The sequence below is a fragment of the Sus scrofa genome, unplaced genomic scaffold (genome assembly GCF_000003025.6).
Source record: "Sus scrofa isolate TJ Tabasco breed Duroc unplaced genomic scaffold, Sscrofa11.1 Contig2258, whole genome shotgun sequence".
Lineage (NCBI taxonomy): Eukaryota > Metazoa > Chordata > Mammalia > Artiodactyla > Suidae > Sus > Sus scrofa.
This window is the reverse complement of record NW_018085058.1, coordinates 294,683-321,453: the sequence shown is the minus strand read 5'-3', so window position 1 is coordinate 321,453 and position 26,771 is coordinate 294,683. Positions and strand designations below refer to the sequence as shown.

The window sequence follows — 26,771 nt, the reverse complement described above, 5'->3', positions numbered from 1 at the left end:
CTTTGAGTAGTAAGGTTGTGATCCTGTAATATACTTAGTTGTAGATAGTTTTAGGTATTTTGAACCAAAAGCTGTCTTTTTCAATAATTTTTGTGAGAATGGTTACTCATTTCAGAGGTTATGGAAAATCATGATTTTTAATGTAATTGTTCTCTATTTTATTTTTATTAAAGTATAGTTGATTTACTGTGTCACATCAATTTCTGCTATGCAGCATAATGACCCACACACTTTCTCTCTATATATATATTCCACTTCTTATATTATCTTCCATCATGTTCTGGCTCAAGAGATTGGATATAATTCCCTGTGTTATAGAGTACAACCTCATTGCTTATCCATTCTAAATTCCATAGTTTGGGAGTTCCCATTGCTGCTCAGTGGAAATGAATCTGACTAGCATCCATGAGGATGTAGGTTCAGTCCCTGGCCTTGCTCAATGGGTTAAGGATCTAGAGTTGCCATGAGCCATAGTGTAGGTCACAGATGCAGCTTGGATCTGGTGTTGTTGTGACTGTAGAGTGGCCGGTGCCTAGAGCTCCAATTTGACCCCTAGCCTGGGAAACTCCATATACCATGGGTACAGCCCTAAAAAGACAAAATACATCCATCCATACATACATACATAAAATACTTTACATCTACCAACCCCAAATTCTCCATCCATCCCACTTCCTCTCCCCTCCCACTTGGCAACCGCAAGTCTTTTCTCTATGTGAGTCTGTTTCTGTTTTGTAGATAGGTTCACTTGTGCCATATTTTAGTTTCCACATACTAATGTTGTCATATGGTATTTGCCTCTCTCTTTCTGACTTTACTTAGTATGAGAATCTCTGCTTGCATCCATATTGCTGTGAGTGCCATTATTTTTTTTCTTTTTTATGGCCAAGTAGTATTCCATTGTGTACATGTACCACATCTTCTTAACCCATTCATCTGTGATTGTAAATCTATGTTTAGCTTTTTAAGGAACCTCCATAACATTTTACATAGTGGCTGTACCAATTTACATTCCCACAATAAATGTAGGAGGTTTTCTTTTTTCCTCATACCCTCTTCAGAATGTATTGATTGTAGACACTTGATGTTGGCCATTCTGACTGGAAGTAAAATTTGAATTCAGGACAATGGTGCCACAAGATTTGCTCTTCTTTCTGAAGATTCCCCTGGCTAATCAAAGTATGTTGTAATTCCATACAAATTTTAGGATCATTTCTTCTAGTTCTGTAAAACCATGGCATTAGGATTCTGACAGGAAGTGCTTTGAATTTGTTGATAGATTTAGGTCATTTTAGGAATATTAATTCCTTCTTTCCATGACACAATGTACCTTTCCAGTTATTTCTGCATTCTTCAATATCTTTCATCAATGTTTTATAATTTTCAATGTGCAGGTCTTTCCCCTCTTTGGTAAATTATACCAAGTTATTCAGTTTTTTATGCAATTATAAGTGGGATTAGAAAAAAATTCTCTTTCTGATAATTCATTAATAGATTCTAGAAACACAAGAGATTTCTGTATATTCATTTTGTATTTGAGATTTTATGAAATTAATTTTTTAGTTCAAATACTCCTTGGTATAGTATTTAGGATTTTAAAAATACAGTGTATCATTTTGTCTATAAATACTGAAATTTTAAAATGTTCCTTTCTAATTTTGAATTTTTAAATTGCTTTTTCTTGCCTAATTGCTTCGGCTAGAGCTTCCAATATGTTGAATGAGGAGTTCCCATTATGGCACAGTGGTTAACGAATCTGACTAGAAACTCTGAGGTTGCAGGTTCAATCCCTGGCCTTGCTCAGTGGGTTAAGGATCCAGCATTGCTGTGAGCTGTGGTGTAGGTCACAGACACAGGTCAGATCCTGTGTTGCTATGGCTCTGGTGTAGGCCAGCGGCTACAGCTCCGATTCGACCCCTAGCCTGGGAATCTCCATATGTCCTGGGAGCAGCCCAAGAAATGGAAAAAAAAGACCAAAAAAAAATGTTGAATGAAAGTGGCATGAAGTGGAATTCTTGTCATTTTCCTAATCTTAGAGAAAAAGCTTTCATTTCTTCAAAATTGAGAATGATGTCATCCTTGGCCTTGTCCTATATAGCCTTTATTATGTGGCAGTACATTTCCTTTATACCCACTTATCTTAAACAAATGTTGAATTTTGTCAAATGATTCTTCTGTATGAATTCAAATAGTCTTAGATATTATCCCTCATTGTGTTAATTTGGTGTATCACATTGATTGATTTGAGGATGTTTAACCATTTTGTATCCCCAAATAGTGTGGGTTTGGGCCAAGGTCTCCAGTTTTTGTGTTTCACGGAAATATGCAAGTTCAAGGAAAGCCTACAGGCTCCACAAGGCCAAGGAGAACCATGGGGTGTGGCATTCCTGTGAGCTCTAGAAAGGTAGTGGAAGTGCAATAATGGCATCTGCCAGTGGCAGTGATAGGGCAAGGTGGATTGAGGGCACAAAATGGTGCCTATCAGTGTCCCTGTTCCCAGAGAAAATCTTAACATGTGCCTGAACCCCCAGAAGATGCTTTAACTAATGGATCTCCTTTGTGTATGGTCTCAGCACTTTACAAACTGATGCTTTGTGCTGGGTCCTGGGAGTCAGTCTGTGCATGAGCTCTCTAAGAGCAGGCTTTCCCCTTCCCATGGACTTGGGCTCTCCTGGATATAAGTCCCATAGATTTTCAAATCCATATACTTTGGTGACTTGTCTCTCTTTTGCAGGTCCCAAGGGTTTGTGTGCCTGATATAAAGTGCAGACCTTTTGTCACTTAGAATAAATCTCTGTAAATGTGAGATCCTGCCCACTAGTGGATCACCAATGCCAGGGATAGTTTTTTTGGAAAGACCATTTTTCTGCCTCTCCTACCATCTTCTGTGGTTCTGTCATCCCTTTGTTGTGGAGGAGATATTTAGCTAGGTTTCAGGTCTTTTTCAGAGGAAATTGATCCCTATGTAATGGTAGATTTAGTGTGTCCATGGTCAAAGTGAGTTTAGGATCTTCCTATGACACTGTCGTGAGCTGTTACCCCAATATTTGATATCAGCTTGATGAGAGTTATTTATTTCAAGCTTCTGGAAATGGAAGAGCATATATTTGCTTTTTGTAAGCAAATACTGTGTGGGAATATTTTACAATATCCATAGGAATGTAGTAAGATATTTATTCAATGAAATTTGTTTGCAAAACTTGAGTTTAAACCTCTCAATTCATTCATTAGCAGACCTTAAGAGCATTTTATGTTGAAAACCCACATTAAATAGGAAAAAAAGACTTCAATTTGAAGATATTCCACCCCATTAGCTGATACGGTAATTTCCTCTTTGCATAAATGTGTCACCTGACTATGATATTTCTGTGTCATTAGGAAGGAAAAGTAATTCATGATCAAAATTGAGGTATTTTACATTTAATGTATTTTACATTTAATGTATTTTACATTTTTGTGTCTATATTTCTATATTCATTTATTTCATATTCAATGAAATTTATTTTTATTTTCTATTTATTTTAATGTATTTACATTTAAATGTATTTTACATTTTTGTGTCTATATTTCTATATTCATTTATTTCATATTAAATGTATTTAATGTATTTTACATTTTTGTGTCTATATTTCTATATTCATTTATTTCATGTTAAATGTATTAAATGTATGTTACATTTTTGTGTCTGTATTTATATATTCATTTATCTCATGTTAAATGAAATATTGTTTATTTTTATTTTCTATTGCCTCCAAATATATCTTAAGTTTCCTTTCAACATAAAAGATATCTCTGTGTGTACATATATGTTTATGACTGTGCTTATTTGAAAGAAAAATGTACATAAATACACACATAAATATACACAAACTGTTTTCTTTTGACTTAAACATAAACAAAATTTTTAGTTTTGCCTGAGAAATGAATTTCCATGCATTTCATTTATGTCTCACAGCATCCCCATGAAGTTCTGGTTAACCCCACATTACCTTCAGAAATAAGGAAATTAAGCCTAAGAAAACTTAAAATTTTCAGTTATATACAAAGCATTTAAAGTTATGTGCAGTGTCAAATTCTAAACAAATTGAATTATGTACTGTACTATTTTAGTTTTTCTATAGCTCCATTATTGTATCAAATTGTACACTTTAAATATAGAGTTTATTGTGTGTAATTATACTCAAACAATTAAATGGGAAAAAACCTAATGGTGTATAGCTGAAGGGTAGAAGCTAGAGCATAAGTAACTGATTCTCACTTAACTTAGGCAGAGGAAATATCTTGTAAATGGCTTTCTGGGGAGAAAGCCAAGTGTTATTTAGAGATGTAGGAACAGAGAAATTAAATTTAAGTCATTCATATAATAAACTCATTTCTTCTGCAAGTGGAAGATATACCTAGTTATAGAAATGACCATAAATTTATTTAAGACAGAAAACTACTACAGCCTTACCCAACATCATGGAGAAGACACACAACATAGAGACCGACAGCTGACTACACACTCATGAGGAGGACAATAGAAATCAGTACAGCTCACCAGGATATAATTTCATTTGAGAGTAAGTGTACTATGGACTCCAATTTGCCATAAAATGAATGGTTATGCAGCAATAGCTGATAAAATAACCAAAATGAACGGAACTGAGAGCAATGATAACAATCTGCACCTCTTCATTTTGGTCATTTGTTCTGATATTTGAAGAGAACATTCATGATCATTTTGTTATTCAAGTTTAGTTCAGATAACTATTGTAACAAGTGACTCCCTGGAGGTTCCCTTCTAGGTGGGAGAAGTGGATGGACATGCATGTTTGTGCAAAAGAACTGGTGACCCTGCATCACATGCCTGGCAGGATGTCAGGCTCTGTTGGTCAATCATCCTCTGATCACCAAGAATGAAGTGATTCCTGAACATGTAGGAGAAGTGACACTGACAAATTGACATTGTTCATTCACCACCACTTTGAATTTATTATATATATTAGGAAAGGGGAGATTTTTTGGAGAGCAGTAGAAAGAGTCATATTAGTAGGGAGCATTAGAAGTTTTCAAGCAGAAACAGGAAGATAACTCAGTAAAATACAAAATAGAGTAAATAGTCTTCACCTCAATGAATAAAACCCCCACTTGTGGGCACTGATCTCCCATACTTTAATAAATATGTGTATAGCATGAAAACTAAATATCTTGCATAGTAACAAAATATGAGATTCTACATTTTGCTTCTTCATATTTGTGGTCTTTTCTGACACTAAGATCATATTAGGTCAACTTATTCCAAATTTGCCTTTCCATGTAGACTTCACTGAGAGACACATGTGTGATAATTAGGTTGTTCCAGTGACTATGGAAGGCATTCTGGACACATAGGGGAATAGTCACATAAAACCAATAAAACGAGAAGAATGGTTCGAAAACACAGTAACATGTTTGCAGTGTAAGTATCTGGCATTAAGCATTTTGATTGTAATATTAAGTGCCTGAAATTTGCTTTTGGTTTCTGAAGCATCCATTTTAAACATAACCTTGTCAAATAACCAAATTATCAGTTGTATCACACAGATACTATATAAACACCAAGGTCACTCCCACCCATGAAGTTCTTCTTTCAGAAAGCCTTGAGTACATAGATACATGGCCACATGTATGAACCTACTCTCCCCTTACCATAACCTAGTTCCATGCTAATGTTTTGTTTTTTAATTGTTTGTATTAAAGTATACTTGATATAAAATGTTACTTCAATTTCTGCTGTACAGCAAAGTGACCCATTCATGCATATATATACTTTTTTTCCCTTTTTTTTTTCATACTTTCTCCCACAATGTTCTAAGCCAAGAGATGGGATATAGTGTTTTAAATTCATGAATAAAGAGTGAACTAGGTGTTCCTATTGTTGTTCAGTGGTGATGAACCCAAGTAATATCCATGAGGATGTGTGTTCAATCCAAGAATTGCTCAGTGGGTTAAGGATCTGGCATTGCCATGAGCTGCAGTGTAGGTCACAGACTTGGCTTGGATCTGGCATTGCTGTGGCTATGGCATAGGCTGGAAGCTATAGCTCTGATTCAACCCCTAGCCTTGGAAATTCCATATGCCATGGATGCAGCCCTAAAAAGATAAAAAAAGGCAGGGGGGAGTAAACTGGAAGTATCCTAGCCACCTCACCTGCCCAACACAATAAAGGCAGGGCCCCTAGCTGGTCCTCTATTTTTCTCTATCCATCTCTCTCTCTCTCTCTCTAGCAGAGACATACCTGTATGGCCCTTGGGCATGTGGTGTATCCTCTAGGACTTGTGAATTTATGTTTTTGACATTTACCAATAATTACTGATGAGATGCATCATGCATTCCTAAGAAGAAGCACAGGACCAATTCAGCCAAGCATAGACTTGGTCAAGAAAATATCTGTGAGATCTTGTCAAAAGTAACATTGGCCCAGGTGAGTGTGTCAGACTTTCCTAGCCAACAGCATTAGTATCAACAGCCTGAGAATTAAATGGAGCAATGCTACTGTCTTCACTGTGAAGAACAGAGGTAAATGTAATAATGAAAGAAGTGATGGATGAAAGTAACATCTGAATTTTGTATTTCCTCAGCAATGAAACTCCATAGATGGCCTTAGTTTTCAAGTATAGTCCCCTCTCCCCATAGGAGTAAAATAGGTAATGATCATTCAGAAAAATTAGGGTAAAACTCCTTGTGATGATGTTTCTTATTTAGAGTGAACCAGCAGAATCCTAGCCACCAACCTGCACAGCAAAATATAGCCAGAGCTCCTAGTTGCTGCTCTCTTTTTCTCTCCATCTCTTTCTATCAGAGACCTACCTGCATGGCCCTACATTTGGTGTATCCTCTAGGACTTGTGAATTTATTCATTTAATGTTTACCAATAAATATTGCTGAGATGCATAATGCATTCCTAATAAGAACCACAGGGCCAATCCAGCCACAGCAGAGACTTGGTCAAGAAAATGCCTATGAGATCTTGTCACAAATAACACAGGACAGGTGAGTGTGTCAGACATTCCTAAACAACAGCATTAATATCAACAGGCTGAGAATTAAATGGAATAATGTTACGGTCTTCACTGTGAAGAAAAGAAGTTAAGGTAATAATGAAAGAAGTGATGGACAAAAGTAAAATCTGAACTTCATATTTCCTCTGCAATGAAATTACATAAGTGTCCTTAGTTGTCAAGTATAGTTTTCCCCTCCATATGAATAAAACACTTAATGATCATCCCTGCAGAAAAATTAGGGTAAAACTCCTTGTCATGGGGTTTGTCATTTGGTAACATATTATTTTTAAGAAATTTCAGTTGTCCAATGTAAATTAGGGACATTTTCAAATATTTCTGAACCAAGTCTGGAAAAACATTGGGAATATATGAATATGGACAAAGGGAAAAACTGTCTCTATATCAGGCAGAGCAAAAGCTTAATAAAGTGAGTTCCTTAAATTGTGTGGAGGAGTTTAATCCAAGAAAATCTGAATTCCAGGAAATAAAGAGAATGAACAAGTTCTATGTCAACAATCTGGTTAAAGTACAGCAAGTTCTAGCCCTAAGGCTTTGAGCCCTAATGTCATGAGTATATTTTCAGCCCCAGGACAATGGGCCCTTACATAGCTGCCATCCCAGTGATTCTTCTCAGAGCCCTCTTTATGTCTTTGTTCCTCAGACTGTAGATGAAGGGGTTCAGCATGGGTGTGACCACAGTGTACATCACCGAGGCAACTGCACTTGAGTGTGAGCTGTGGGTAGCAGAAACACTAAGGTATACACCTAAGACTGTGCAATAAAATAAGGAGACAACTGAGAGGTGAGATGCACAGGTGGAAAATGCTTTATACTTTCCCTGCACTGACGAGATTTTTCGTATGGAGGAAACTATCTTAGAATATGAGTAAAGAATTCCAGTGAGGGAAGCACCAGCATACACTCCAGCTGCAAAATACATCACTATGTCATTAAGAGAGGTGTCAGAACAGGCAAGTTGTACCACCTGATTAATTTCACAGAAAAAGTGGGGGATTTCCAATTCTGTACAAAAGGAGAGCCACGACACCATTATGCTTTGTAATAAGGAATTCAGGGCAGTCATGATCCAGGATGCCAGAACCAGCAGTCCACAGAGCAAGGGTTTCATGATGACTGTGTAGTGTAGGGGGTGGCAGATGGCCACAAAGCGGTCATAGGCCATCACAGTCAGGAGGAGCATGTCCAATGTTGCAAAGAGTATGAAAAAATACATTTGGATGATGCAACCTTCATATGTGATAACTTTGTTCTGTGTCCAGATATTTTGTAGCATCTTTGGGATAGTGGTGGAGGTGAAACAGATGTCCACAAAGGACAAGTTGGAGAGGAAGAAGTACATGGGTGTGTGGAGTTGGGAGTCTAGGCTGACGGCCAGCATGATGAGCAGGTTTCCAAACACAGTGATCAGGTACATGGAGAGGAAAAGCCCAAATATGAGAGGCTGTAATTCTGGTTCCTTTGATAATCCCAGAAGATAAAATTCTGAAATTTGTGTATCATTCTCTGGCTTCATGTGGTAGAGGTAACTACCAGGAAACAGAAAAAATAACATGACCAGTTTCTTAAAAATTGGCATTGCATGTAGTTCCCCTATGGTTCAGTAGCTTAAGGATATGGCATTTTCACTGCAGCAGCCCAGGTCTCTGCTGTGGTGCAGGTTTGGTCCCTTGTCCAGGAACTACAACATGCTGTGGGGTTGGCCAAACAAATAGCATTGCAAAATGGCTGAAAATCTACAATTTTTATTTTGCATTCCAATACTTCAAAAATTTTTTATGGAAATTTCCCTTTCAAGTGAGCCCCTGAAACATCTCTGAATAGGAATGTCTATCCCACATTCAGATTTTCCCGTGCATTGTCATGCATTCTACACTTTTAATAAGGAATTTTGTCATGCATTTGGGAATCAAATTGAGGAATGAGCAACTTCTTGACAAAGAGTAGAGAGTGCTAATAGACAATAGTCTATATATTTCAATGATGCAGAAAGAATATCAGCAAGTAAAATAACACACAAATTATTAGATGGCAATGATGCTATGAGAAAAACATGGAATGAAGCACAGAGTTAGCAGATCTAATTTTTTTTTTTCTTTTTAGGGCCACACCCATGGCACATGGAGGTTTGGAGTTTCCCAGGCTAGGGATAGAATCAGAGCTACAGCTGCCAGCCTATGCTACAGCCATAGCAGCACCAGATCTGAGCCATGTCTGTAACATACACCACAGCCCATGACAATCCCTGATTCTTAACCCACTGAGCAAGGCCAGGGATTGAACCTGCAACCTCATTGTTCCTAGTAGAATTTGTTTCCACTGTGCCATGATGGTAACTCCAGGTCTAGTCTTTTTAAATGCATGATTTGGTAGACTGAAAAACATTTGAATACAGACTGCATGGAAGAGAGAACAGAAGACATGAGTCTATCTGGGGGAAGTACATGCTGGGTAGAAAGAACACCAGGAAAAATATTCTGAAAAGGCACGCATTTCAGAAAATTGAGGCTGGAAAGTAAGCCACTGTGTCCAGGGGAAAGTACAAGAGGGAGAATGATGATAGCTGGTGTCAGAGAATTTGGAGAAATGAGGTGGCCTCTTTGCCAAAGCTGAAACTTCAAGTCACAGAAGTCCCTAGTTCCCATGTCTGATAAAGTTTATCAATTTTGTCTCCAAGAAATGCTGTAACAATTAGATCCTACAGTCTATCCCAGGGAACTATATCCAGGGTCTTAGGATAGACCATGATGGAAGATACTATAAGAAAGGGAGTGTGTGTGTGTGTGTGTGTGTGTGTGTGTGTATAAATGACTGGGTCACTATGCTATACAGAAGAAATTAACACGAGGAGTTCCTGTCGTGGTTCAGTGGTTAATGAATCCGACTAGGAACCATGAGGTTGCAGGTTCTATCCCTGGCCTTGCTCAGTGGGTTAAGGATCTGGCATTGCCATGAGCTGTGGTGTAGGTTGCATATGCAGCTCAGATCCCATGTTGCTGTGTCTCTGGTGTAGGCTGGCAGCTACAGCTCCAATTCCACCCCTAGCCTGGGAACCTCCATATGCCATGGGAGTGGCCCAAGAAATGGCAAACAAAAAGACAAAAAAAAAAAAAAAAAAAGAAGAAGAAGAAATTAACACAAACTGTTAATCAACTATGCTCTAAGAAAAAATATTTTTAAAATAAATTTTAAAAAATAAGTCCTGTGAATAGAAATGGGTCCCTTCATTATTTGTTGATTAATATTCTGGCACATGTATTTTAAGGGTCTCATATTGGAGAATATGGTCTCAGTTTCCTCTTCCTTGCCTTGAGAACTTCTCATTTCTCACAATACACAGACACACACACACAGACAGACAGACAAACAGACACAGACACACACAGACACACACAGACACACACACACACACACACACACACGCTATGGCCTCCTGGAGCAATGCTACTACCAGACTCTTCTCACTCATTCACAATAATTATGAAAACACAGATACAAGACAGCTTTACCATTAGATTATCATTCCCATAAAAAATGTAGAAACAGTACCTAAACTCCAGCTGTTAAGTCTCCTATGGACATGTAAATGTGTGGCTCTATCTTAATATGACCATTCTGTGTCCAGTATTAAAAGAAAAATTAGTATCAATTAAAATCTGAGAGTGAAACCGAGCAGGGCCCTGTGGCACCCCTGTGCACACAAGCCTTTCTGTGTCCCCCATTTCTTGGTTTTAGGCAATAAAACTCAGCCTCCTTGACCTTCCCTAAATTCCAAAGGGCAGGTTCAAACAGTTGCTAATCAGAAAAGGGAGTGGATGCAGAGACAAGGAAGGAGCAGGCAAGAGACAATAGTGCAGCCTAGGGGCAGTGTTCCTGGTCCTTCCCCAAGGAATATAGGAAATAGTATCTTTGGGTTCTTCTGCAGAACTAAAACCCCCAATAATTGGAAGATGTTAAGGAAGCCTTCTTCATTCTGGAGAGATGACCTTCAGATCACTGAATGCCAGCTTTGAAAACAATGGAAGATTGCCTCTAACCTGATCCTTATCTGAGGCCCTATTTTTCACTCCCCAAACTATAAAACCACCTACCAATCCTCCTGAGGGGGGCACAGTCTTTAAGTCATTAGCTTGCTGTGTCCCCCCTTGGCTTGGCAAAGCAATAAAGCTGTTTTCTCCTTCACCCAAAACTGTCTCTGCATTTCAATTCTTCCCCAGTGAGCAGAGGCCGAGTTCTGGCAACAAGAGGAAAAAAGACTATTTGGGAATAAAAAATGAACTCATAAGCTCAGCTGATCCCTAGAATTTGTGATGAGGCTAAATCTTCCTACATTCTGGCAATTTTTCAAACCTAGTTATATCCCCATGTTGCCCAGAGTAGTAAAGCAACAAAAAGCACTATATCCAAAAAGAGATAGGAAGGACATATTTACATTATCATATTTACATATTTACATATTATCAAGCTAACTGAACTTCCCACTAGGAACATGGGCAAGGAAAATAAATCAAAAATCCACAAAAGGGAAATACACAAAATACAATAAAATGGGAGATATACCATTGATTTGATAAAAGATACATTGTTTAGATATCAGATACAAAACTTTGGTAGTCTGAAAGTCTGGTTTTGAATTTGGGACCAGCACATACTTGCTGTTTGAATTGGGAGAACAAATGGGACATTTCAAAATGTTAATATCCTCACCCAAATAGGTGGGGTAGCTCTATTCATCCTCCTAAAGTGGGCAATGTAGTCATTAAATGTAAAAAGCTTAGCATAGTTCCTTCCTGTTAGTAAATAGTTACCACTTGCAATGAGTTTTGACTGATGTTTTTCCTCCTTCCTCTCAAATGTCTCTACTGCTCTCCTATCTCTTGGTCCCCAGTTCCACAGCTTTATTTTAGTTTCTTGTCTTCTTTCACATCTATGTTACCTGGCACCACTCTTGCCAATATTCATATCGACCCAGAGAAATATTTATATAGTATAAAGCAGGTCGTCCAATCCCTGACTTAATGATCTCCCCACTGGTGAACAAGCTCCAAATTCCACACCCAGACTTGATTTTACCTGATTGAACCACAAACCTTACCCTTATGCTGCCCTTGTCCACAGCAATCTCAAAAATATTGACCTTGAGTTTTAGCTTCATTTGATGCCTCAGCCACAAGACTCAGAGTGTACACACACCTGCTTCACTCTGCTTGGACAATCAACCACTGGTCTATTTGGAATTTTTACCCTTCTCTACCTTCAAAACCCCATCTTATTTTTCAGACTGCTTATATTATCTCCTTCATGAACCTTCCTCTTGACATTCCCACAGAAAAAGAATATTTTCTTTTACAATAATTTAGATATAGTGCTATCACTGTGTAATTTTAATTTAATTTGATTTCTTTTATTCTCTGCTAGACTGTGAGTGCTTTTGAGACATGTATCAATATTATACACACTCTCCAACCCCCTCAGATTTAGTTTAGTTGAAACAGTATCAACATAAATACATATTGCATGAAGGGATGAAAGAATGTGTTCTCACAGAAATTACTCATGATGAGAGAAAAAAAATGAAGCAGGGAAATTCTAACATGGAAGACAGGCTGAAGGAATTTTTTCCATATTCTGTAATCAAGACCTATTAGAGGATCAGGGAATTCAGTTTGTAAAAATAAAATAGAATAGAATAAATAAAGCACAAATGAAAATATCAGAGTGCATCATGCATAGTAAGTGCTTTTTGGTTCTATTTGTTTATCTTTGTGTGTGTTTGTGTATGTGCACATGCATATGTGTGTATTTTTTGCTTGCCAGTGCACCCATGTTCTATCACATGTAAAAGACATGTATTGCCTGGGACACAGGCAAAAAAAATTCTTATTCATTGTGGTAAGCTCAAGAATAGTTTTTTAAAATGGGTATTTCCTGCTGATGGAGAAGCAATCTAAACAAAAGAGTCAGGTTAAAGTGATGTTAGACTCAAGGGACCACAGGCCAACTGCACTTTCATTCCTGCCCTTGCCTCATTACACTGTCCACATTGGACCCCTGACTGAATTTTTGTTTCATATTTATTCCTATATACTTGACCATATTTGATTTTAGGTGGTCCACTGGTGGGTGTGGTTGAGGCAGAATAATAATTCAGGTAGTTAGTGTAGGAACATGGGCTTCATTATATTCCCTAATTAATGTCCTTGGTTTCAGATTTGTAAAAACTAATCAAGTCAAATAGGTCTTGCTTGAAGATAAACTATTGAAAATACATTTATTTTACATGAAGGTGGGAATTACCACTGACCTATACATTTGATGGTTAGCAAAAGAATGTAAAGAGTGGTGACTCTAAGTCTAGGGGAAAGAAGATCAAAAGGACCATATAACTTATGGAGCATACCCCAACTATGAAGTTCCTATTGGACAAGGCCTGATATAGGTGTTGGGCAAGGCCAAGAGGGAGAAGAAATGATAGCAGGACCCCATGTTTGTACCCCAAACCTTAAGAAATAAAACCTCTGTTGAACGATAGAGAGGGAGACTCTTCCTCCCCCTCCCAGTGTCTGTGCTGGGAGCTATTTACTTTCCTATAATAAAGACTTATTGTTTGCTTGATGCCTGTGTATGTTCACAAAGTTCATTCTTGGGCTCTGTGAATAAGAATCCAGATTCCAGTAACAAGTTCGGCCCTTTTATCACTTTTCTTCTGTGGCATTTTTCCTTGCTATTTTTTTGTCTATGGGGTTTTTGTTTTGGTTTGGTTTGGTTGGGTTGGGTTAAATGCATTGGCCACACTATACTTCTGTTTTTGATTCCTATCCCATAAGCAATGGCCTCCCAGTAGACTCTAAAATCCTACACATGCCACAAAACTTGTATCTTCCTTCATTGAATTTATAACTGTGGATATTTTGTCATATATGCACTTATCTTAATCTTCTTTCTCCATTAAAATGTTAGATTCAAATGGGCAGGGATCTCACCTGTTTGTTTCAGTCTCATGGTTTCATAAAGATGTGTATTTACATAGAAAAAAAAAATTGAAAATGGGATTTATAAAATAAAAAGAATAGCAGGGGAAGTACAAGCCAGATTAAATGTAGTGAGTTCAAAACAACTTTATTTACATTTTGTGAATAAAAGAGTAAATGAACTTTTAAAAGAAAAAAAATGTAAAATAACAATAATCACATTAGAACCAGTTTTAAATATAAATGAAATGGACAAAAACCTAAAAAAAAATAGGACATATGATTTTTAAAAATTAGTTCAGGAAGCAATATCTAAAATTATAACTTCTGCCTATGCAAACAAAAACAGATTCAAACATACTTATGAAAAACACATGAGCAATACCAAGTTGAATGAAAAACTATGTGTTCCACAAGATGGCAGCAAATGATTGCCATTTAAAAAACACATGTACTCAGAAAAGGCAAAATGTAGCAGGAAGTAAAAATGTGAAGTAAGATGACAAATCAGGCAAAGGGCATTTTATTACTACTAAGGATGCAGAATAATTTTCTATGTTTGTGAAGCAATTAGAAGAGGACAAAATATGACCAACTGATGGATTTGACCCCTCAAAATGTGTAAACTCTCACGCAACCCTGTAAATACATACATATATACAACACATGTATATTCATACAAGAATTAAATGGTAAATTGAAAACATCTTTAAAAATCATAATTCTTTGATTTGAAGAATGTAATAAAATAAAAAGTATAAAGAGAGACTTGACTAGAGAGTCTGGAAGAAGGGAAGTACTTGCAGGTAAGGGCAGTTTGGGGTGAAATTGTCCCACAAAAATGGTGCCTGAAACACACATGTAGATCTCTCTGCACTAGGCCAGCTGTTTGTGTTTTCAGGTGACCTCAGTAAATGTTCTAGGGTTTCATTTTCACTGACTGCTTTCCTGCAGTATCTGTTGGGCTCCTGTACTCACCTGGATGGGAACTCTGAGAGGAAGGTCTCTGTGTGGAAGTCCAAATTCCTCCCTGGGTTGCTGATGATGGAGACACTGTCTCCAGATATGAAAACAGTAAATACTGAAGCATGGATCTCTGAACTAGAAGTAATTATTCAAATGCCCCCTCCAGCTGAAGTTTGAATAAGCTCAGACATCACAGCAGTAGGGATATTTACATCTCCATCTATTTGCTGTAACTGCACAACACATTTTCCATGGTTACTCCCACCCTTGAACACATCACTTCCCCAGGGGCACTTGTCTGGACAGAATGGATTTTTTTCCTGCTGATTTGCTATTCCCAGGAGACCAGGTTAGAAGTTAGGTGTATCCAATTCTTATTGCTACTCCCTGACCTCTCTTGGCTTCCAGGGGTCTAATGCTGAAATTTTTAGAACACACAGTTGATGTTTTCTCCAAATCCAAGCCTGAGGAACCTGACTTGAGTGGTTTCCTTGGGTCTCAAAAGCACTGGCTGGTGATGGGAACTCAGCTCTTGATATCACCAGAAAATTGCTCTTTCTTCTGCCATAAGAGAGAGAACTGTCTTCCTCTGCTAGAAAACCCTGGGTAAAATTATCCTTGGCTTCATAATGCCTTTGACATATCAGTTAGGAATTTCATGTTTTTAATACAAGTGAGAAGTTGGTGTTTGGTCTTTATAAAATATTTGGTTATTAGAAAAATATATATTTGGATCTTTAATATACCATGAGATGAGATTATAATCTAATAATTATTGACACATTTTTTAATAGTCCATCTTATGTCAACTGTATGATTGTGAACCACATTCTAAAATGGCAGTATTAGGTGATTGGCCGAAAGTTATGAATTGAGTATGGCAAATGCTTTGATTAGAACACAAAATATTTCTAGTTATTGAGCTCTAGCAGTTCTCAATCAGATTTTTTTTCCTCCAGAGGACACTTGGTAGTATCTGGAGAAATTTTTGATTGTCATATTTCAGGTAAGCTACTGGCTTGTAGGGAGTTAAGGTTAGGGATGCAGTTCAGCAACCTACAAAGCAAAGGTCAGCCCCAGTACAGGGAATTATCCAGCACACTGTGAATTGTGGTGAGGTTGAGAAACGCTATTCTAAACAAGTACTTCTCCCAACATCAATGTACATGAAGCCTTTGGAAATATTGTTTAAATGCAGATTCTGATTTGGCAGGGCTAGGGTTACCCAGAGATTCTTCATTTGTAACAAACTCTCAGATGTTGCTGATGTTTCAGGTCCTGTTCTGTGAACCACACCATGAATATCAAGGCTGTGGTCCAGTGTTAGAGTTTGGTGTATGTATTTTAGGTCTTTCCCATTAAGAACTTTCTTTTCCACCTCAGGTCTGATGTAAGGTGGTTTAATGTTGGACTAAGCCATTCAGTGTCTGCATGCACACATTTACATGTGCTTCTTGATTATTTACCTCTTGACAGGAAGAAAATTTGACCTTTGTTTCCTTACCTGTAATTGGGTAAATTCCACCTAAGGAGTTGGTGAGAGAAATAGATAATATTTTAGATCTCATAAGAAATTACCTGGCACAGATAGATGCATAGCATTTATTATGACCATATCCGAGTTCTAAACTTACAAAGCCTGTTAGGACTCTAGAGAATCTCTCAAAATAGGAAGCGAGTTCAGGATTATTCTGATCCCAGGAGATTGTGAGTTGTGATTTTAATTTCTTCCCAGGGCCCCCTGAAGGAAGCAGATTGCTTGAGAGGCCACCATTCTGTGCCTTATACTATGCAGGGATATAAACTCTGTCCTCTTTTTGCTGGCTGCCCATAGCCTCGGAAGAATTTTCAGACTCTTTCAAGTGTTTTACTATGTTTCTATGATCTGCCCAGAATATGTGTAAAGCTGCTTTTTCTTGGTGAATCATAGTTTCCTCCAGCTCTTTTTATATTCCTTACTGCAAATCTATAGCATAAAATTCAGGAAGATTTGATGTCATTAGAAATATTAAATGCTAGCATGTTTGTTCCTACCTCAGGTAGAATTTCTTTATTTTTCACATTTATTGTTCTTATTTTCATTATCTTAGGAGTGTACATCCTCACACATTGCTTTGAGTCTTGAATGTGCCTCAAGGGGAAGACGTGCAGGTCCCCACCATTCAGTTTTACTTGGACCTGTGACAGTCTTGGGTTTACAGAATGAGGGAAGACTTGACATGCCCAGTGCTTAAGGAGAAGCTGTAAGAGGTAAGTGACATTCCACCCTTTCTATAACTGTCCCCCTCTATTGTGAGAATGGACACCTCTCACATAGGATCTGGTCCATGGGCATGGCTTCCAGAAAGGAGATATGCATGTAGCCTAATACAGTTGGGACAGAGCCATGGACACCTTGAGACATGTGTCTAATGTGATAAAAATAAACTTTTGTTATTTTAAGGTATTGGGATTTCAAGAGATTATTTTTACCATGAATGTAAATGTAATTCAGACAATTATTCATTTTTTTGACACACTGAATTTTTCTTTTCTTATATCTTTTGTCAGTTTTATTTAATGTATTACATGTATTATTATTTCTGATATCAAAATGTAAACATAGTAATACAATTTTTAAAAACATTAAAAAAACAATAATACAAAATAATTTATTCGGACACTACCAAATAGTTATTTCAACATATTTTTTGTTTAAACTGTTTTAAAAATTTAAGCATATTTGATTTACATTATTATGTTAGTTTTATGTATATAACATAGTGACAATATTTTATAGATTACACTCCATTGAAAATTATAATAAGATATTGGTTATGGAATTCCCATGCCAACCTCACTGTGCACTCATCCCCAAGCCCAGTGTATGCTCTGGCCCCACCCACTCCATGCCACAACTTAGCACTAGTTTGGCATGGCCATGTCAGTGGAAAAGCTGCATGTGGGCAGCCTCCATGAAGAGTCAAAGGTAGTGGAGAAGATTATTCTTTTAATTAACATGACAGGCATCCTTATAAAATGGTTTCACACAGAGACACACACACACAGGGATGACATCTAATGCAGATTCATTCAGAGATCAGGATGATGCTTCTATTTGCTAAGGAATGCCAGAGATGACCAGCAAATTAAAAGAAGCTAGATATGTATCTGATTTTTTTCACAGCCCTTAGAGAGAACCAATCCTGATGACCCCTTGATTTCCAAATTCTAGTCTCTAGAACTGTGAGAAAAGAGTTGTCTATTGTTTAAACCACACAGTTTGTGGTACTTTGTCATAGCAGTCCTAGAGAAATAATACAGTGTCTTTAAATATGATAAAAATCAAGACATGATAACATATAATTATTCCAGTAGGAGGAGGAAATAAACTGATTTTGGAGCAATCCAGGATCCATGGGAAATGCCTACAAAATGTTTTGAGCATTGCTACTTATGAGAGCTCTGTAACAACCCTGTCAATGAGAGATGCTACTCTTCCAAAGAGTCTCCCCAGAGTTTTCTTCATGTCCCTATTCCTCAGACTGTAGATGAAGGGGTTAAGCTTGGGGGTGATCATGGTGTACATCACCAAGGCGACCAGACAAGTCCTAGAGGATGAAACTGAGGTAGACTCCAAGGCTTGTGCCATACAACAAGGAAAGCACTGAGAGGTGAGACCCACAGATGGAAATGGCTTTGTAATTTACCCTGGATGATGAAATTCTCAGGATGGAGGAGAAAATCTGAGAATAAGAAAAGAGGATCCCAGGGAGAGGGGGAAAAAAAAAACCTAGGACAACTACAAAATAAACCATTATGGTAATGATGAGGGTATTCGATCAGGTGAGCTTTAGAACTATAGGAAGATCACAAAATAAGTGTGGGATATTCATGTTCATGCAGAAGGACAGCCTCAAAACAGTCAAGGTCTCAAGAAGGGAACTCATGACACTGAGAAACCAGGATCCCAGAGCCAGCATCCCACATACCTGGGGATTCATGATGACTGTATAGTACAGGGGGTGACAGATGGCTACAAAGTGGTCATAGGCCATCATGATCAGAATTAAATTGTCCAGGCAGCCAAACACAAAGAAAAAAACTATCTGGCTGAGGCAGCCTGCATAGGTGATAACTTGGCTCTGTGTCTGTATATTCACAGGCATATTTGGGATAGTAGTGGAGGTGAAACAGATGTCAGCAAAGGACAGGTTGGAGAGGAAGAAGTACATTGGCATGTGGAGGTGAGAGTCTGAGATAATGGCCAAGATAATGAGCAATTTTCTAGTGAATGTGATCAGGTACATAAGAGAAACAACCCAAAAAGGAGAAGCTGCATATCTGGCTCCTCTGTGAATCCCAGGAGGAGAAAGTATCTTGTTTGGTTTCTTATTTCCATGTAGCAGTTGCATTTGTCTAGAATGAGGTAAAAATAAATAAATAAATAAAAAATAACACTCCAGCATTCACTCCAAATAAGACTTCACCAGAATGACAGAAACATCCTTAATCCAAACCCAGGGAATCCTTTAAGTCCTTCATTTGGACTAATGGTTTTATCTATTTGATAACAAATTGTGGTTACCATTGATACCTTTAAAATCTTTTTGTAGGTTCTGTGGTTCTCTCTGAATAAAAAATATTTGGTATAAATAAGGGAAGCAAAGGTAATTGATTGGGCAATATTTGGAAAATTATAAAAGATGAAAATGTGCCATGTAGAAAATGTGGCTATAAAAATCATCTATTTCACTGATAAAATTAATATATTTAATCTATAAAGACCTAAATGTAATTCATAGAAAGATTAATGCATTAACTTAGAAAAAGGTGTAAGATATTAAAACTTCATAAAAGAAAATGTGAAAAGGGTAATAACAGAAAATTTTCTATTACTTATCTTTCCATTACTTATACCCCTTTTACTGCTGCATTTAAGTCACTTAAAAAAAAAAGAGCTATGCAAAATTCCATCATGTGGAAAGAAAAATAAAACCCCAAAATCTGCTATGAGAAGGTAACTGACCTGCTTTTTGGACTGGAGAAATTAAATTAGCATACCTGTCTTTTATAATTAGACACATACTTGCAGAAATCCAAGAGAAATATTCTATAACAACATATGCCAAAATGTGGATGGGATCGTCTTTGAGTGTTAACATGAATTTAGATTTTTGGATTCATTTTTTTCTACTATATTTTACGAAAAGTGTAAATGGGCACACATTCATTCTACCCTCAAGAAACAAACACTTTAAAATATGAAGATGTTGTTAATAAAAACTTCTACAGAACAAAACTAGTCAAAACAGAAAATTGACCTGACTCTGAGTTAATGAAGGAAAACGAAGGACAGAGAGTTTGGGGTTGGTAGATGCAAAGTATTACGTTTAAAATGGTATAGCAATTAGACCCTACTGTATAGCACTGGGAACTATATGGAATCTCTTGAGATACATCATGATAGAAAATAGTATAAGAAAAATGTATGTATATGTATGGCTGGGTCACTATGCTGTAGAGCAAAAGTGACACAACACTATAAATGAACTGTACCATGATAAAAATAAATAATAAAAGCATAAAAATATTTATAACTGAGAAATAAATTTCTGAGCCAATTCTTTGGCAAAAGAAGTCAAATAGAGAAAATCATATGTTTAATAGAAGCAATAAAAAGAAAGAAAAAGATGGAGTTCCCATTGCAGCTCAGTGGTTAACAAATCTGACTAGGAACCATGAGGCTGTGGGTTTGATGCCTGGCCTTGATCAGTGGGTTAAGGATCCAGCGTTGCTGTGAGCTGTGGTGCAGGCTGCAGATGCAGCTCTGGTCCCGCATTTCTGTGGCTCTGACATAGGCTTGGCACCTAGCCTGGGAACCTCCACATGCCACAGGTGCAACCCTAGAAAAGGCAAAAAGACAAAAAAAGGAAAGAAAGAAAGAAAGAAAGAAAGAAAGAAAGAAAGAAAGAAAGAAAGAAAGAAAGAAAGAAAGAAAGAAAGAAAGAAAGAAAAAGAAGGAAGGATGGAAGGATGGAAGGAAGGAAAAAAAGAACAGATGCCTAAAATTAGGAAAGAGAAAAATGAATATGTATTATATATATGAAAATACTTTTCAAGAAAATATTTCCAACTCCATTTTAAAAACCTGAAAATCTCTAAGAAATTATTATATTGATTTATTGGTTGATTCAGCATAGAGGGCTACAGAGCAATAATTAAGGAAGAAATTAAGTAAGCACAAAAACTTACTTCCAAAAGTGCCATGGTGGAAACATTAGAAATGGCAGGAATACTAGAAGACCTTTTTAAGTATTACAGAAGGAAGGAAAGACAGCCATCACTTAATATTTAGTTATCAGCATCCTGGAAGTTCTAACCAATGTATTAGTAAGAGAGAAAGAAATACATATTCCAAATTCCATTGTTTGAAGATGATAGATTGGTTGCAGATAATGAATTTTCAACTGAAAATTTCTTGTCACTGAATATGACTTTACAAAAGTAGTTTATATAAAATGAATGTATAAAAACAGTAGTCTTCTCAAAGTGAGATTCAGTGGCATAAATTATGTTCATCATGTTTACTTTTTTCTTTTTTCCATTTTTCTTTATTTTATTATTATTATTAAAGTATAGTTGATTTACAATGTTTTTAAGTTCTATTTTACAACAAAGTGACCCAATCACACACATTTCCCTGTACTGTACAGTTTTTACAGCCATTACTTCTACCTAGTTCCAAAACATTTTTATCACTATGGGAATTCCCTGTACTATCTTCATAACTTTTCTGTAAAACTCAAATTATTCAAAAATGAAAATTACTCAAAAAAGTGTGTGCAAAAGAGAAGAATAGTAGCATTCATAAATACAGTTAAATCTCTTAGAAAACAGATCACAATCAATTCAAATACTAGCAAAAACAGAAATCTCCTGGAACAGGGACTGGAAACATGTCAATACACAGTAAATTGTGATAAATTTACTAAATAGCTAAAACATTGTGATTCTCACTTTCAAGCACTGGTGCTATGTTTAATATGTAGGTTATCACTATTTTAAAATTAGGTACAATTGATATATAACATTATATTAGTTTCAGGTGTGTGCCATGATTTGCTCTTTGTATATATTGCAAAGTTATGAAAATAAGTGAAGTCAACATCCACTTATGTACATAATTACATCAGTTATTCTTCTAAAGACTTTTAAATCTAGTCTCCTAGCAACTTCCATATACATTCTCAGGTATTATTAAATATAGCCAACATGCTGCACCCATAACTCATTCATTTTTATGGGTGGAAATTTGTACCTTTGAACCCCCTTGACTGACTTCACCCATCACCACTGGCAGTGACCAAAAATCTTTTTTTTTAATGATTTTTATTTTTCCATTTTAGTTGGTTACAGTGTTCTGTCACTCTTCTACTGTCTTGCAAAGTGACCTAGTCACACACACACAAACACACACACACACACATATATATGCATTCTTTTTCTCACCTTGTCCTCCATGATGCTTCATGATAAGTGACTAGATATAGTTCTCAGTATTATACAGGAGGATCTCATTGTTTATCCATTCCAAAGGCAATTGATTGAATCTATTAACTCCAAATTCCCAGTGCACCTTATCTCCATCTGTGCCATTAAAATTAATACTCTGAGAGTTCTGCCTGCCTTCATACCTGTTTCCTGAAGCAGTACTGTAATGTTATCACTGAGCCTAATTTAGTTCCCTGGGGGATAGATGTTCAACTCAACTCCAAGGAAGGGCAGGTAGGTGGCACCAGGCATTGGTTTCCTGAAATGACAGAGTTGAAACTCCTTTCTTCCTGGAATAGTGCAGCTGTCGACTAGAGGAGTAAGGGTCATATTCACCATTTCTGCAGCTTCAAAGGTTGAAGTTCTGTAGATGTTCATTAAATTAATTGATCCATTGTTACACTAGTCTCTGTGTTTTCAAAGGTTGAAGTCTCACAAATGCTCATTAAATTAATTATTCCACTGTTTCTCTAGTCTCAGCAATTTGGTTGCCATGAGTGAGGGAGCCAAAATAGAAACAAAATCACTTTCTGCTTGTTTTGTACCCACAGGAACATCTTGGATGTAAGATATGTGCATCTCCTGCCCAGGCCTCTTAATCATGATGTTCTTTTCTCCATGGATATCATCTCCACTGTCCTCTTCCATGAGTATTTCATCAACATTGCAGATGGAATTTCTTTAACTATCAAAGATATGATGACCTTGTGAGTTCCAAACACCTGGACTTGGAGTTGTCATCAGAGGGATCTGGGACACATCCAACTCCCCAGTGACACTTTTCATACTTATGAAAGTGCAATCTACAGAAACTTCTAGGCATGAAGTGATTGAAAAATGGTGAGAAGTGGATGGCTGGTTGTACAGGCAGGACTCTGCAGATATCTACAGCTTTGCAGGGTCAAAATAAGTCCATTGGTTAGTCCCCAGCATTCTAGTTCAGAGGAACTCCTCATACTTATTAATTCAGAAGAGAATGATTTTAAAGTAATGATCGACCTTATTAAAGCATTGTTGGCAAACAAGAACAGGCAGGCACTTAGGGTGACTTTTTTTTTTAGTGGCTATACCTATAGCACATGGAAATTCCCATGGCAGGGACTGACTCTGAGCCCTGATACTGCATCAGGGAACAAACCCACACCTCTGCAGTGGATTCTTAAACTTCTGTCAAGTTCTTAACCCACTGCACCATAGCGGGAACTCCACAGTGACCAATTTGAGTGACTATTTTCAGCCTGGACAGTAAAATCTACAGGTTGAGACCTTTTCCACTAAAAGAGTGGATCTCTGTGGTGTCCAAAATATTCATATAATTACCTCAAGTGATGCACCAGCCATCTAATTGAAGCTTTATTTCTGGATTACCTTAATTCTCCCCTCCATACTGCCATCCCTGCACATGCTCCATAAGAGGATATCAATATCTACTAAAGCATGCTCCAAAGAAACAGCCCCATGAAATTCACATTGAGTCCAAAATAAAAATGAAAATTATTGAGGATGATACTAAATACTAAATATTGTGACATCTTTTTTGTAATTGAAATATGGTTGACATAAAATATTATGTTACTCTCACATGCACTGCACAGTGATTTATTTGAATACATTGGAAAGTGATGATCATGATAAATTTAATAATAATAGTCCCCAAGAAATTATTAAAATGTTGTTGACCATATTCCTTATGCAGCATATTAAATCCCCATGGCTTATGTATAGCTAGAGATTATTACCTCTTAAACCTCTCCTTGTATTTTGCTCCTGCACAACTTCCCTCTAGCAACCTCCCATTTTTTTCTGCATCTATGATTCTGTTTTCATTTTCTTTAATTTGCTTGTATGTTTTGATTCTTAGATTCCACATGTGAGTGACAGCATATGGTATTTGTCCTTCTCTGTCTTAGAATGATACCCCTAGATTCATCCAAGTTTTACAAGTGGAAAAATTTCATATTTTATATGGCTTAGTAATATTCCATTATAAGCATATACCACATCTTCTTTATCCATTTTTATAGATAAAGAACATTTATGTTGATGCCCTAATTTAGCTACTTAAATAATGCTCAATGGACACTGAAGTGCATATATCCTTTCAAAGTAATGTTTTGTTTTCTTCAAGTAAATACCCAGAAGTGAAATTCCTGAATCTTATGGTAATTCTATTTTTAGGTTTTTGAGGCACCTCCATAATGTTTTCCATAGTGGAAGTGTTGCAGAAACCGTGGCAGCGGAAATAGATAGATCGCACTCAAGGTGCAGAATAGCAAGTTTTATTCAGCACCAGTGCAGAGGAGTTGCCTACAGAGCCTGAGCACCAGTTCTGTATAACTTTTATAAAATACAGATATCCGGGTCTCAAGGTTTTCCCATATAAGTAGCCCCAGAACTCCCCCTTCCTGGAGCAGATAGTGCTCCTGCCTGAGAAACTGAGCACGCAAGATTATAAACAAAAAGGACACAAGGCATGTGGTTGCTAGAAGTTTACAAGAAGGGTGGTATGCAGTGAGCAAAGCTGCTGACAGGCATGTAGCTGCCTTTTCAGCTGGGGAGGTCACTTTTCTAGTTAAAACTCTTACTTCATTCCCCCCTCCTGATGTTCAGGGTGCATCTGCAGCTGTCAGAGATCATCATCAGTTATTACCCATTGGTGATTTTTGATGAATCCAAATTTCTTGAATTTCCCCCGAACAGGAGAAATGAGTAGAATAAAGCAAAGTCCATGTAACCCCCTGATCCAATCAGGCTATTCACATGCATGGGTCATATGAGGAAATGGATCTTGGCAGGGCCAACGGGGACCAGACTAATAACAGTAAACAGCAAACATACATGTTGGGCATAAGATAACAGTATATGACAGTAAGAAATTCTCTATAGAAAATAAGACAGTCTATTTCACCAGGCACCCAACTCCTCAAGCTTCAACCATGAGTCACTGACCAGTTTCAGGTGTGGTCAGAGCAGGGCTTCGAGATCATTGTCTTTTTGTATTATCAGGCATAGATGTTTCTCTGGATCAAGGACAGCTTCTCATTCCCCACAGTCATCGGTTGGGCCAGCTGGTTTAGCTCCAGAATGATGGACCCAGGCGTCTATTCCTGTTACTTTAAGAACAGTGGGGGTGGTTAAGATTAGAGTATAAGGCCCTTTCCATACTGGTTTTGAAGGCTCCTTTTTCTAGTCCTTTATCCACACCTGGTCCTGTGGCTTGTGGGGGTGAACTCTTATACCCAGGGATACAGGTATTCTACCTGTGATCCATTTGTGTATTTGTGAGATAGTGAGCCCCAATCCTTGTAGCTGTTTATATAAATCTAAGTCTTCCAATTATCTGGTTTTTACTCTCAAACTGATCAATGGAGTCGGCCTTCCATATAAGAGTTCAAATGGCAAGAATTCTATTCCCACTCAGGGTAAGCTTCTCGCTTTTAGGCAGGCCACCAGCATCATATCTACCCAGGGAAAGGCAATCTCCTGATATAACTTTGCAAGAGTCTGCTTAAGGGTTCAGTTCATTCATTCTACTTTCCATGAGCTTTGGGGGCAATAGGCAGTATATAGCCTCCGCTGGACCTATAAGGCTTCTGCCACCTGCTGCACTGTCTTGGCCACAAATGCTGGGCCATTGTCTGACCTGATGGTCAAAGGCATTATGTACCTGGGAATGATGTCTCTCAGGAGTGCCTCGGCCACTTCCCTTGCCTTTTCAGTTTGGATAGGGAAGGGTTCTACCCATCCTGAAAAGGTGCAGACAAAAACCAGCAAGTATTTGTATCCCCTGTTCAGAGTGACTTCAGTAAAGCCCACTTCCATATCCTCAAATGGGGACAGTCCAGAGTGTTGTGTCCCAGCTGGTCTGCTAGGCCCCTGGTGAGTATTATTTTGCAGACAAGTTATGCACCATTGGGAAACAGAGGAGCAGAGTACAGGAAGATGTGCAATAAGGTAGAACTAGCCCATTAAAATCTCTAAGGCAGTTTTGCCCATGTGGGTTAGTTCATGTTGCTGGAGGACTGGCTTGTAGGCCAGCTGATTCAGAACATAAACTCGATGGACCTGTGTAACCCACAATCCCATCTTAGTTTTGGTTTCTCCTTCCTCTTTTATCCATTTTTCTTCTTCTGGAGAGTATCTGGGGACAGTCGGCACTTCTGGAGCCAGGAGAACTTTAGGTTTATCTGACAGTTGCCCCTGGGGTGCTTATCTGATGGTTGCATCAGTGCTGTGGTTTCCTTTTGCCAACCAGGTT

At 37.6% G+C, this 26,771-nt stretch overlaps 1 protein-coding gene and 1 pseudogene across 1 annotated transcript; both read right to left on the bottom strand.

Moving 5' to 3' along the window:
• Positions 1-7,626: 7,626 nt before the first annotated feature.
• LOC110258519 (olfactory receptor 7A17-like) lies at positions 7,627-8,559 on the bottom strand. The gene has a single exon (XM_021081769.1). It carries the CDS (start codon positions 8,557-8,559, stop codon positions 7,627-7,629), a length of 933 nt encoding a protein of 310 aa, XP_020937428.1.
• Positions 8,560-18,413: 9,854 nt separating this feature from the next.
• Positions 18,414-19,361, bottom strand: LOC110258518 (annotated as a pseudogene).
• Between the last annotated feature and the right edge of the window lie 7,410 nt (positions 19,362-26,771).